At 35.2% G+C, this 14,087-nt stretch overlaps 1 protein-coding gene across 1 annotated transcript; it reads left to right on the forward strand.

Moving 5' to 3' along the window:
• The first annotated feature begins 4,107 nt into the window (after positions 1–4,107).
• Positions 4,108–11,152, forward strand: LOC128355280 (sodium- and chloride-dependent GABA transporter 2-like). Its single transcript, XM_053315527.1, has 14 exons — positions 4,108–4,273; positions 5,043–5,177; positions 5,723–5,863; positions 5,970–6,054; positions 6,137–6,269; positions 7,126–7,260; positions 7,801–7,904; positions 8,020–8,144; positions 8,229–8,341; positions 8,429–8,566; positions 8,891–8,993; positions 9,314–9,414; positions 9,887–10,057; positions 10,988–11,152. Exons 1-14 carry the CDS (start codon positions 4,108–4,110, stop codon positions 11,150–11,152), a joined length of 1,815 nt encoding a protein of 604 aa, XP_053171502.1.
• The last annotated feature ends 2,935 nt before the right edge of the window (positions 11,153–14,087 follow it).

Below are 14,087 nucleotides of genomic sequence, written 5' to 3' on the forward strand. Positions count from 1 at the left end.
GTCATTATTTGATGAATCAAAACAGTAGCTATATATAAATGACATATGTGAAGGTTTTCTAGGTCATGGTGTATTCATAAGAGCTGAGTAATTGGACAACTGTCAATGTTTAAATAATTGAGTGTGTGTGTTTGTTGAGTATAGAACTTGAGAGAAAGCTCTTATACAGATATTTAGCCCCCTCTAGTGCTTACAGACATACAGTTCTTGATTTTAGTTTGTTTAGACAAACAGCCAGGATGAGAGGGAACTAACCAGGGGGATTCACTGTAAGCCGAGCCCTCTATGACCACAGTCTGATCTGTTGATCACTGAGCCGCTTCAGAGTAGTGCACCTCAGTGGATGGGCAATCATTGCTCTTTTTCTTTACACATTTATCCTGCTAGTTGAGGGATCACTGTTATTTAAAAATTATACATTTATTTTACAAAGTCATGCAGTAATTTTTCCCTAGTCAGTAATTTGAAGCATTTCAGATAATTTTACGTATACATTAATAACCATTTAATGGTTTACATTCTAAGTTGCAGATAAATGACACATGATAAATTCAGATTTAAATGTAATTTCTTCTGCAAAAAATAAAATATAGCTTTAGTACCTTCACCACAATTATTGTCAGTGTGCAACACGCTAAACACAGTCAAATAAAATGTGAAAAACAAAATTGTACTTGTTTTCTTCTGTTGGTAATTAGTCAAACACTGTTTGGATTGTGTTGGAGAGTATTTATATAATGTGCCCTGATTACAACAAGGTTTTTGGATAGAGTTCCTCCACTCACAAACAGTTTTTCAAGGTTCTTGGCAGGTTGGTTGTTCCAAATATCTTGGAGAAGTTGCCACAGGTTTTCCATGGATTCATGTGTCTCAGTTGCTTTCTGACTCTTCAAGTAATCCCAGACTGACTCCATGTGGGGGCTGCACCATCTGTTGTGGGACTTATTTTTCTTCTTGTCACTGAAGATAGTTATTTATGACTCTGACTACAAGATTGGGTTCATTGTCATGCTACAGAATAAATTTGGCACCAATCAGAGGCCTCCCTCATACTGTTGCATAATGAATAAGAATCTACACATCAAAAGTGCCTAAAACCTTTGCACAACTGTTTATATATTTGCTATTAAAGGATTCTAATATTCAGAGTTTAGTCCTGTTGGCTGCACTGTTAGCAGTCGGTCTGGTCTGCAAAGTTAAAATTACTTTTTGCTAAATATTCAATACTGATATATTTCTTAATAATGTGACAGCAAAGTGTATTTAAAACATGTTCTAATATTTAAATCCTGCTAGTTTGAAAACAGGGATACTTATTAAATATTTTGATTAAGACTTCATAGTACAACATAAACAATATCATTACTCCAACAGATATGATGCATTGTATTGCATGCATTTGGCTCCTCTTTGACTCTGCATTCTGCATTATGTTTTTACCTGCTCCTTTACTAGCCCTCATAATGAAACTGTGGGTTCACTCATTGCTCAACTCTGAACAAAGCCTGCTGATATCTAAATGTAGGCATACTTTTTTGGCATACTTTTTTTTCATTTTATGATTTATGCTTACATAAAATTGTCAAGTATATGTATAAATATATATATATAATTATTTAAAGGTGAAATTCAGGACAACCATTTTTTTAAAACAATTTTTTGGCCTTATGTTTCTCAGAGAAATTGAAATTGAGAAAGGTGAGAAATCCTATCCACTGATTAGATGCTTTTGTTCCTCTTGTTATGTGCTGTGACATAGATGTGAAGAGACGGAAAGAGTAGTCTTCAAACTCAACTGAAAGTATAACTTTAAACTAAGGTTGAGGTGGAATTGCCATTAGGACTTAATGGCAGATAGCACAATAATAGATAACACAGCAGCAATTCAGCTCAAGAAGAAAATCGATTTTGCCATTGATTTATGAAAAACTAACGAGCAAAGATGCTTTCTGACATGATCTAGCCCCCTCAAATACAGAAGAACAAGAGAGAAAAAAATGTGCTACATGCAGGTCTGTAGTCCCAAGATAAAGGAGAAGCCCCCCAAAGGGGTTATCTTTTTATCTTAAGGAGCACACAAAACACACATTGACACCAAACAAGCAAGTAAGACTGACTACCCTGCTCTACAGGTCTAAAGAGGAGGCTCGTTATGTTAATCTCAGTGGCCACTCCTAACAGAAACCCATTTCACTCAACTTATTCTTGGAAAGGCTGGTGTCTTCTTTCAGAAACAGCTTTCAGAGGAGACAATACTTCAGCTGCTCAAGGTGAATTGTGCACTTTACAGGTTTGATTTATTTAACAGTATATATTATACAAATTTATTTTTAATCTTTTGCTTTGAATTGATTATTTAAGCAACTCAGTCTGAAGTTGCTGAATCTGTTAAGTACATCTTTTCATAAAACTCTAACCATAAACCACAACTACTGAATAGTTTTCTAAAGGAAATGTACGTATACTATTCCAAAAATGTCTTGAATTTCTTACTGATTAATCTTCTATAAATGAATGCCTCAAATGATCTGTCAGTTAAAATTATTTTAATCAGGAGATATACTTTAAAAATGTTAATGATAAAAGTAGATATTAAGCTCAAACACCATCAGTTCAGGATTGGACTTCACTTTTGTTTAGGTAAAAATAAACAGGTTGCTAAATGTTACTGTACAGTGGTAGCTATGCATTTATACAGTCAGAAAACCCAATTAAACATAAAGCAAGTGATAGTCTGACTTTGTCAAATTTGAGTCTGTCTTAAAATATCTCTGTTGCAAAATGTGCTTCCTCTTATTTTAAATTGGGCTTTAATTTACTTGAGATGCTACAATATCCTACATGTGTTACGAACATCACTGTGATATTTATCTTAAAACCACCAGGAGTGCTGTCCTCTGTTAGCTGGAAATATAACTGCAGTGAATGAGGCTTTGATAACTGCTGGATAACTGGTTGACAATGAGGATTAAAACTCTCAAATAATGTGATTTATAGTAGTTTATTTACATGTTATTCAAGAAACAAGGAAGGATCAGATTACATCTCCTATAAATCAGCATCTTCTAACACTGTCTCCCTCCTCATCATATTATCATATACAGATATAATGCTAGATTATAATATACGCTCAGGCGCACTTACATGCTGAACTGCTGTTATGTTAGATTGATTGAAAGATGTCCTTTAATGATGTATGAAACAGTGCTTAGCAATGTTATACTACTCACTTGTATTGTGATCTATTATTAGGTTTAAAAAAATGACATCACTTTATTATAATTTGCCTTTTAGTCTGTTTAATTGTGACTTGGGGATAATAATACATAAAAAACAACAAAACAGGCCCATTTTAATAGATTTAAATAAAAAGGTTAAACATTGAGGTTTAGACATATTAGTCTCGAAATATCCAGATCATAATTTTGTAATATTAATCATTTTTTTAAATGTGATTTTGAAAGTGACATGTAAATGTATATATTTCTGCCCTTGTTGAGGTGTCATACATGCAGTTTTACCCAGTTTCTTTCAGTTTAGCACCAGTATAACTTTAGGTTAACTTGACCTAGTTGCAACCTGATATTTGACCCAGTGTAAAACGTGTTTCTTGTACAAAACAATGTGCATATGACATTCAAAAAATACACAAGTGATTAATCAATAATTAACTGTGGCAGGTAGGTTTTAAACGAACATAGTAGATTATAAAACTTTGTTTTGAGTAAATAACCCAACAGTAAAATAAAAAAAAATACTAAACACTAAAACTTAATTAAAACAACTCTTTGTCTTGAATGGCTTTCTGGGTAACATATCCCAATATTATATTGGTGCTATATTGATCCAAACTGTCTAAAATGTATGTATGTTGTAGGCCATCCAGGAAATAATGCATGTGGAGTGAAACATGAGAATATGGAAGAGAAACCTGAGAATTTTTCATCATTATCTAAAAATACTAAATGGAAAAATACTTTTTTGAACTAAAGTATATTATCATTGATTGTAAACCAACATGTAACTCTGTGTAAAGTATGAAAGACTTCTACTGTACGGTACACTGACTGATTCAATCCTAACCAAGGACAAAACTCCTCGGTGAAGATGAGTCTGGTGAACCCTGGGACCAGAGCAGGACCTACTCCACCCAAACCTCAGGAGAGGGAGCAGTGGACCAGTAAAGTGGAATTTATCCTGGCAGTAGCGGGACACATTGTTGGTCTAGGAAATGTCTGGAGGTTTCCTTACCTTTGCTACAAAAATGGAGGAGGTAATTCTTTGCTGTGTTGGCCTCATGGATGTAGTTGGATATGGCTCAGCGTTGCAGCCAATTTTTCACAGTGGTCACTCGTGGAACTGCAGCAAAGAATGTCCTTACAGCTCAAAAAAGATTTTCCTCAAAGACCACCGCTGTAAAAGGAAGAGACATTTTGACAGGACACCTCCAATTGCAAAGAAAGTCAATTATGACTCTTTTTATTATGATTTTTTTAGTGTTGAGTGATGAGTGATGTCCTCACAATGGGCCAAGCAGCACAGCAAACCTTGAAGGTAGAAATGTATATTGGCGTACGTGCCACCCAAGCAGTTGATATCTGAGTCAAATTACTGCTATTGTTTCTGCTACAATGTTTCTTGTTTCTCAGCACTCAGAAACCAATTTTCCAGAAACCCAAACCAAAATTCAGTTAAATAAAAGTGATTCAAAACATCACAACAAAAACCTGTACACATCATGTAAAGGCTGTATTGTAGTTTTCCTCCCCAGGGATTAAGCTGCATTCAGTTATTCTGGTTGGGCAACATTTTACGAATGCCAGTGGTGAAATAAACACTTGCCATGTTTGTTATAAAGTGATTATGAGGCCTGAAAGCAAAAATGGTTGCACCTACTGTATTTGGCTGCTATATGACCTTCTGGACAAGCTGACCTTTTACAATTCAAACAACAGTCTTATTTTGACAAATCCTTAATTGTGTACAAAGATGAATTGAAATATTACTGATATTTTAACAAGATGGTTTCTTTTGTTTTAAAGGGGTTTTCTTCATACCTTATATTTTGTTCTTGTTCACCTGTGGTATTCCACTCTTCTTCCTGGAGACATCTTTGGGACAGTTCACCAGTCAAGGTGGAATAACTTGCTGGAGAAAAATCTGCCCTCTTTTTGAAGGTAAATCTTCACAATGTTCACAGCTTGTTTTCATTTTTTGTGGTTGTGTATTTTTTAGCTACAAAAATTAGTTAAAGTTCCCACGCTTTTAATATTTTATGATTTCAGGGTTCAGGACTTCAGGGCTCAGGATCAGTCTCACTGAAGTAAATAAAACAAGTTTAATCTGCTATTCATTTAAACACAACTCTCCCTTCAAGACACTTCAGCACAAGGAACTTATGTTATTTTGTCCTTCCCTTTCTTCAATCTTCCAGCTGACTTAATGTGTTTTGTGGCCCCTACAAGAGGGTGGATACATAGAGTAATCCATATGCACAAAATATTAAATAGAGAGCACTTATTATTATTTTTTTCTCCATGGCCCCTCCTGGTGTCTTCAGATGTGTTTAATGTAGTCTTTGTGCTTGTTGAATTTTAAAAGTCAGTTTCAGTAGGTTTGCCATCTATTAGATTCTGGTGTTGCAGTATCAGATGTCTGCAAACACAAAGAGTGTGTATTCATTGTTCTGGCATTAAAACATGACATCACTGTCTCTCTACAGGCTTAGGCTATGGCAGCCAAGTGGTTGTTTTGTACACTGGGGTATATTACATCATCATACTGGCTTGGACATTCCTCTACCTGTTTTCATCCTTCAAGTCTGAGCTTCCATGGGCGAGTTGTCACAACGACTGGAACACAGGTACCAAGACTTAATTTTAGTCTATGATATCACACATATCAGTGTGTGTTGTGTTTACTTTGCTGAACATGGTTTTACAATGTCTCTTATTCTTTCACCATGGAAGGTGACTGTTTTGAGTACAGTCACAATCAAACATCCTCTCTGCTTCTGCATGGAAATAGTACCTCTTCAGTCGTAGAATTTTGGGAGTAAGTACAATAATATGAATTAAAGCATCATATATGTGCCGCTGTTTTTTTGTTGTATATTTCTTACTGAACTTTGTTACAGGAAGAGAATCTTGGGGCTGTCTGGTGGAATTGAAGAAATTGGTAATATTCGCTGGGATTTAGCTCTTTGTCTACTTCTTGCCTGGATTTTGTGCTACTTCTGTGTGTGGAATGGAGTAAAGACCACTGGAAAGGTCAGAAAAATCGGCAATGTTTTACTTTAAGTCCCCTAATTTTGCCTTTATAAGCAGTAAACAAATGTGGTGTGTTGGGCAGGGGGATCTGAGCGAGACAAGAACAGACTCAACAGACTGATTAAAAGAGCCAGCTCAGTCTGTGGCTGCCCCCTGGACCCCATAGAGGTGGTGGGAGAGAGGAGGGTTTTGGCCAAACTGTCCACCATCATGGACAACACCTCTCACCCTCTGGATCTGACTGTGATGGCCTTAAGCTCCTTCAGTGACAGACTAATACACCCCAAGTGTAAGAAGGAGCGCTTCTACAGGTCCTTTATTCCAACTGCAGTCAGACTGTACAATGCTGCACTATAGTTGCATTTTTGGGTGGTTTTATTTAGTTTATCATTTTTTATTGTTGTATATATATGTTATTATTGCATTTTAGGGCTGTTTTATTTAGTTTTTTAAATTTTATTGTTGTAAACATTTTTTTGTCTTTCTATATCACTACTTTTGAGCTGCTGCAGCAATGAATTCCCCCCACTGTGGGATCAATAAATGTATCTGATCTTTTCTTATCTTATCTTATAACAGATGAGATAATGACTAACAATACAGCTGTAATAATAGAAAATCAGTCTTTGTAGAAGAAATTATAATTGTTGCCAAATACTGTTCATTAATACTAACAAATACCTAAATATCTGCTTATAAATACATTATAAAGTGTGATAAACTGGTTATTAAAAGTTTATATACTGCTTATAAATGCTAAAAAAGAGATCTTAAAGTGAAGTCTGATTTTATGTAAACTTCTTAAAGCATTCTTTTACCTTAAACATTACAATATTGATTGTTTTTTCTGTTTTAGGTGGTTTACTTCACAGCCACATTTCCATATGTGATGCTGGTGGTGTTGCTTGTCCGTGGTCTTACATTACCAGGGGCCAAAGAGGGAATAATGTTCTATCTCTACCCAGATCCATCCCGCCTCACTGATCCAGAGGTAGACTGCTATTATAAATTTAAATCATTGTTCAACCCTATTTTGTAGAAATTAGGTCAGCATACTAAACTGCCTACTAAAGTCAGAATACTAAACTGCCACAATAAAACATGCTAACACCATCATGTTAAACAAGAATAATGTTTAGCTTATTATGTTCACCATCTTCGTTTAGCATGTTAGCATGCTAACATTTGCTAATTAGCACTACATATAATCTACAGTTGAGGCTGATGGGATCATCATTAGTTTTGCAAATATTCAGTCATAAACCAAAATAGCTGACGAATAAAAAAAAAACTGACTTATAAACCAGCTGCTTATTGGCCTAAATGTCATTTCAATCACCTGTAGTGCCACATTTCTTGGATGGCTAAAAATGTTAATCATGCTTTAGCAACTTCCTATGAACACATTTTGTATTGCAAGGGCTGATATAGTAAGAAAACAAATGAAATACTTTGTCAGTTAATGTCTTGTGACTCAACAGATATCTGGGGTTGCTTTCTAATAAACCTAAACTGAAAACATCTCTTACAGGTATGGATGGATGCTGGCAGCCAAATTTTCTACTCCTATGGAGTCTGCACAGGTGTTTTGACATCTTTAGGAAGTTACAACAAATATAGCAACAATTGCTACAGGTTTGTATTTTTATATTTTCACTGACTATACTTAACTAAATCTTATTACTTGCTTTAGTTTTGATCAGAGCACAGGTTCACTCTTATCAACATTTTTCTATATTCCTCCCAACAGAGACTGTGTTTACCTGTGCCTGTTAAACAGTTTAACAAGCTTTATAGCTGGCTTTGCCATCTTTTCTGTCCTTGGTTTCATGGCAAAAGAGCAGGGTGTGGACATATCCATGGTGGCTGAATCAGGTATGGAAGTTTCTCAATACATTTTTGAAGTGATACTTTTTGCATTGTTTAAGGAAAAGACCATTTGACCTTGAATGTTTGCAGGTCCAGGGTTGGCATTCATTGCTTATCCTCGTGCTGTGGCTCTAATGCCCCTTCCCCAGCTTTGGGCCATTTTCTTCTTTGTGATGATCATCTTCTTAGGATTAGACAGTGAGGTAGGTATATATCAACTCTATTTGGAATGTAATATTTACACTGTTTTTTCCATATAAAAACAAAAAACATCTCTTTTATCACCATAGTTTGTATATCAAGAGGCGTTGGTCACAACCATCTCCGACATGTATCCTTCCTTCTTTCAAAACAACTGCCGCCGCAAACTACTTCTTCTTGCCATTAGTGTTGGAAGTTTCTTTGTTGGCCTTCTGATGGTTACACAGGTGAGTAGTCTGTGACATTGATCTTTCTTATTAATCAAGCCTTTATTTGTAACAATGTAGTAATTATAGATTTGTAACTATAAAAACACACAAAACAATTATAGGTGATTGAAACCATAAATGAGAGAAATAGATGACCTAAAAGAAAGCTTTGAAGCATAAACATTTGTACATATGTGTCATAACAATGTTTATAAGAACAATAAACTTCTGCAACATATACTTTTTTGCTGTATTTTGGAACACACACACATAGAGTAAATATTAGTCAAAGACAGATGTAATGACAACCTTTCAATGAATTCTGTTTCTCCTTATTTGCAGGGAGGCCTTTATATATTCCAGTTGTTTGATTACTATGCCTGCAGTGGGATGACACTCCTACTTTTTGCTGTTATTCAGTCTGTCTGTATTGGATGGATCTATGGTAAGGGGAACTTTTAACTTTGTATAATCTGCCAGTGCTGTTGTTCAGTTGAATTGCATCACAAGCCAGGTTGGGAATGCCCAAACATACCAATTTTGTGGGGCCAACTTCTGAGGAGTTGGATACAAAATCATGGATGATTTGATGACATTGAGAATTATTTGGGTTTGAATATTTCACACAATCTAAGCACCATATAGCCTCAGAGATACATGATCTCTAGGTGATATTCATGTTTTTTCTTTTTCTAAATTTGAAAATAACAAAAAGTTGTGTGAGGCCATAATGCTAGTGTAACTAACTCTACTTATTTTCCAAAGGTGCAGATCGTCATTATGATAATATAAAGGACATGATTGGATATCGACCGTGGCCTTTTATGAAATACTGTTGGCAGTACATCACACCAGCTATCTGTACTGTAAGTACTGGAAATGTAGACATGTCTCCCCAGTAACATTGTGCATGCTTTAGTAACAAACAAGTGTATCTGACAGCTGCCAAATACTTCTGTCCTAAAGTCAGTCCATGTCTCCACCAGATGGATGACACTACACTGATGGGGTATTGTTGCGACTCTACAAGCTTTATTAAATGTTTTCATACAATTTAAAGCAAATGTTATAACTTGCAAATTAAGTGGGGGAACTTCAAAATGACTGGTATTCAGCATATTCAATAAACTTATCCTTAATAACTTAAAGGTGAAAGAACTGAAAGAGAACATTTTACTGATTGGGGGGTAAGCACACATAAAATCTTGTGTATGAAGCAGATGATACATTGAATAAACACAATCCACACAAAATATTCAGTTAGACATATTAGGTAAAAACCTACTAATTGGTAATCTGATCATGGATTTGTTCTTTTCTCTCTGCTTTTTCTTTTAGTGCACATTTGTCTTTTCCTTGGTCAAATATACACCACTCAAATTCAACAACACTTATGAATACCCGTGGTGGGGCTACGCCATTGGAGGATTCTTTACTCTCTCGTCAACTCTCATGGTTCCTCTGTGGATGCTGTATGCTCTGAGTGTCACTCCTGGAACACTGAGACAGGTACAGTCAGATGTTGTTAAAATAATGACCAAAAGAGTAGATCAGACAATAGAGTTACAATATTTAAAGCAGACCCACAAGAAAAGTTCTGTACTGAAAACTCATTTTCACATATATACTTTAACATTGTTAGACCAGATGTCTACCTTGACATAACATGAAGCAGTTTCTGTTAAAGGTACATATTCTTGCCTCTAAAGATACAGTAACAATCATCAAACACCCAGTAGATTGGTAGTCCTGACTATTCAGTACTGTCATAAACTTTTTGATGTCTGATGCAAAATATATGAAAGAGTTTTTGTTTCAAAGATTGTTATAAAAGCTTTATTGGAGTACTTTGAGTTTTATCCTTTGTCAGCATGTTACAATGCTGCTTTGTCAGCATGTTACAATGCTTGCTGAATCAGGCCGGTCTTCATGAAGTTACGACCTGGGGTGTCAACTAACAGCAAGTGTTCAAGTGATAAAGACCAACACGAGCCTGATCTGTCAGGAATCATTTAAAATGCCACATAGAGCCATTAAGGGAAACAATGACAGATCAACAAAGCGTCAGATAAGGAGACTGCTGTTGGTTTCCTGTTGCCTAACCAACAGTCAAGGCAATTTTGTTTTTTGGTATCATTTTGGACTTTTTTTTGAAAAAAAGTCTTTAGTACAGACAGTTGATGAAAGAAAATAACGGAGAGAGAGTCCCTGACCAGACTCAAACCACAGTCTTTCCTTAACACTAATCAAGTTGATTTTGTGACTAGTTTTATTTTTGGAACTGTTGAAGCTCCATGTGAATCAGGGAGAGCATGTAGCTGTCTAGAACAAAACAAACACAGTGCTGTGAGTAGCATTTATTTGAAAAAATAAAAAACAACGGTATTGTAGATTATTTTGAGCCTTAACAGCAAACTATCTTGCTCTTTCTCCACACAGAGAGTGACAATTCTGTGCACTCCATCAAAAGATCTGCCTTCTGCAATGTCAAAGAAGTTGTCAAATCAAGAAGCATTTCAGACTTTCACAGGCTTGTACACACTCCGCGTGACAGAAAATTCTGAAGACAGAGACGGCAGAGCTCAGAGATCATCTATTATTTAAACAGCAAGAAATAAAGAGGAAATCCTGTCAGCTGAAATATAACCATTACAGGGAGAAGTGCAGATGTTTAGCAGTTTTATATCAAAACTGTCCACAAAACATTTGTCAGATTCTGGGAAATACTCATCACAATGTATTTCAGTGCTTGTGACATCATTTGTGTACTTATGATTATTATATCTCTTATGTTTGGAAGCTGGCAGTGTATTTCTGATAATGATTTATGTTACAGATACATTTTACAATCACACTGTAAGATCTTTTTTTAAGGGAGTGCTTCTTAAAATACCTTTGTACAGAAAATAATTATTGTAGAAAGTTGAGTTTTTAGGTACTTTAAGCATTTCAGCATTTTGAAATGCAGTGTTATCCCAAGTATAATAGATAACACCTGCACACCTTAACACCTGAAACTGAGTGAAAACTGGGTATGCAGGCTGTAATATGAATCCCTTATTTCACTTTAATTGTAGAGTAATTACAGGGTGTGTGAGATGTACATGTGAGATGTAATATAATGCGTCAGTGTTCAACTATTTTACACCTCAATTACAGTGTAATTACAGATTACGTGGGCTGCAATATTAAACTTACTGCATTCCCCTTGATCACTAAAATTGCATACATTCAGTTACATGCAGATAGACCTAGATTAAAACAGATGTCCAAGACCACGTAATAAATAACATTTTCCCTTTTTTGTTATAGGATCTGCAGCTTTGTATCTTATTTTAGCTGAATTTGTAGGTCTACCTTCAAATCTAATCTAAGATTCTTTTCCAATATTCCCAAAACTACATCACTGTGCTCATGTATTTTTTAGTAAGTAGCCATATGGATAAAAAAACCCATCCTTTTCCCCAGATTTCATATTCTTCACAAGCACTCCATGTTTGAAAACATCTTACAGTATATATATATATTTTTTTGTTGTTGTGGTATTGTGATAATTGTGTTATTTTTCTTACCCTGGTGTACCCCAGTGGTATTTGTATATTGTAACTTCAAAATAAATTATATGATGACTACTACTTTTTTCCTTTTTCAGTCAGTTACAGTAGGTATACAGTAATGAAAAACATTTTCTTCCTATCCATCTAAATATTTTACTCCTATCCTCCTAATCCATATAGTCTTAACTATTATCTTCTTCCTTTCTATCCATAATTCTGAACTTTTGATAATGGGCAATATTTATAGGTGTGCACAGAAGACAATTACAATGTAAGTTTGTCTGCTATAGAATAATTTTGGATGATGAAACACCTCCCTCTTCTGGATAAATTGACACATTACAAACAGGATGTATATTTGCACATTTTACCTCAAAGGTAGGGAAGCACATTAAACAATGTTTAAATAGTAAATTAATGGGTACCAAGCTGTCATTTGGTGCCATGGCCATAGTCATTACCATCACTAATTCATTAACATTCATCAGCACACGAATGAGCATGACACACAGGTGGCATATTAAACAACATCACCAGAACAGCCAACTTTCTCAGAATGCACTTAAGAGGCAAAGGTAAAACAGATTAAAAACTATTTAAGTCAAATAAAAAAACAAAAAAACAAGAAGTTTAAAAGTACATTAAAAAGCTGATATAATGTAATATAAAATAAGACGTGTTAAATATGTTTCTTGCCACTGATCTATATACTAATACAGAAACAAATGAGACTGTCTTAATCCATAGAAGAACTGTGAAAAGTTCTTTAATGCAAGAACAACCGACCTTCCATGTACCTTAAAAGAACTAATGCTTAATGCTCTTTTAAAGGAAAACTGTACTACTACCCACACCAAATCGTGATTCCAATGAGGGTTTTTTTTTCTTTTTACTGTACTTGTATGAAGTTAATTGACGAATAAGAACATACAAACCTGGGGCTTTTGATACCACTGAAAGTTTGGTGCCCTTTATCTATGTTGCTTGCTTGGTATTCCAACTTTACCCTGCAGGAGTTGCTGTAGCACTTTATCTAAAACATCATGTTTAAAAAACAGTTTCTTTTCTACTGCAGACTTTGAACCCTGCTACTTGATATCAGGAATATACCCACAATCATGTTTTATTTTAAAATGCAGTTTTTCTATCTGTGAGTGCTGATAATATAATTAATATTAGATAATATTATATATAAAATTATTGTAGGATGTTGTTGACACTGAACTACCATGCTGCACTGAAAACAACCAACCCTGCTTTTATGGTCATTAAATTCAAGTAAAGTCATGTTAAGTCATGTTAAATACTGTATGTACAATTAGCAATAAATTAGAGGGGTGAGCAGTGCTGCCTCTTTAGTCCAGCAGATCTTCAGTTGAAAGCAGAACATGCTGGCTCATTAATAGATACAACAGGGGCCATGTGAAGCTAGTGCTTTGGTTCATACAAGGCAAAAAACAACAACAAACATTTTAAAGTTATCAGTATAGGCAAATCTACCACAATAACACTAATACTGAGAAACTAACACATACTCCAAGTGGACATTGATGTTGCTCAGGAGGTACTTAGCCACTAAAAAAAAGCATCAATATAGATTGATCAATTAAGAAATGATCAATTGTGTGTTGTTCACCAAGTGCATACAATATCACAGTAAACATGCAAATATTGTGAAAATAACAAATATACAAATATTATATGTTATTCACTCGTGTCTCACGGCTGTGGGCACAGAAGACCCAAAAGTTATGTGAAGCACTACTGTAAACATAAACAAATCAATTATAGAACTTGCTTATTCCTATCATTGGCAGTAATGCTTTCACCAACATTCAAAAACCATGTATTTGCAGACAGTGTATAAATTAGACCACAAGAGGGCACTTCAGCAACCAATGCAAACATGTATAACTTCCAGATCTAATGGGGCCCTGTGATTTGACAGTGGAGTGGTCTGCAAGAAGCCAAACTGAGGGTTC

This window comes from Scomber japonicus, chromosome 3 (genome assembly GCF_027409825.1).
Source record: "Scomber japonicus isolate fScoJap1 chromosome 3, fScoJap1.pri, whole genome shotgun sequence".
In the NCBI taxonomy this organism is placed as follows: Eukaryota; Metazoa; Chordata; class Actinopteri; order Scombriformes; family Scombridae; genus Scomber; species Scomber japonicus.

Excerpts from the sequence above, each read along its gene's own strand:
- LOC128355280 (XM_053315527.1), top strand. The coding sequence starts at position 4,108 with ATGAGTCTGGTGAACCCTGGGACCAGAGCAGGACCTACTCCACCCAAA. Across the intron at positions 4,274-5,042 it reads TTGCTACAAAAATGGAGGAG|GGGTTTTCTTCATACCTTAT; the intron begins GTAATTCTTTGC and ends TTTGTTTTAAAG. Across the intron at positions 5,178-5,722 it reads AATCTGCCCTCTTTTTGAAG|GCTTAGGCTATGGCAGCCAA; the intron begins GTAAATCTTCAC and ends GTCTCTCTACAG.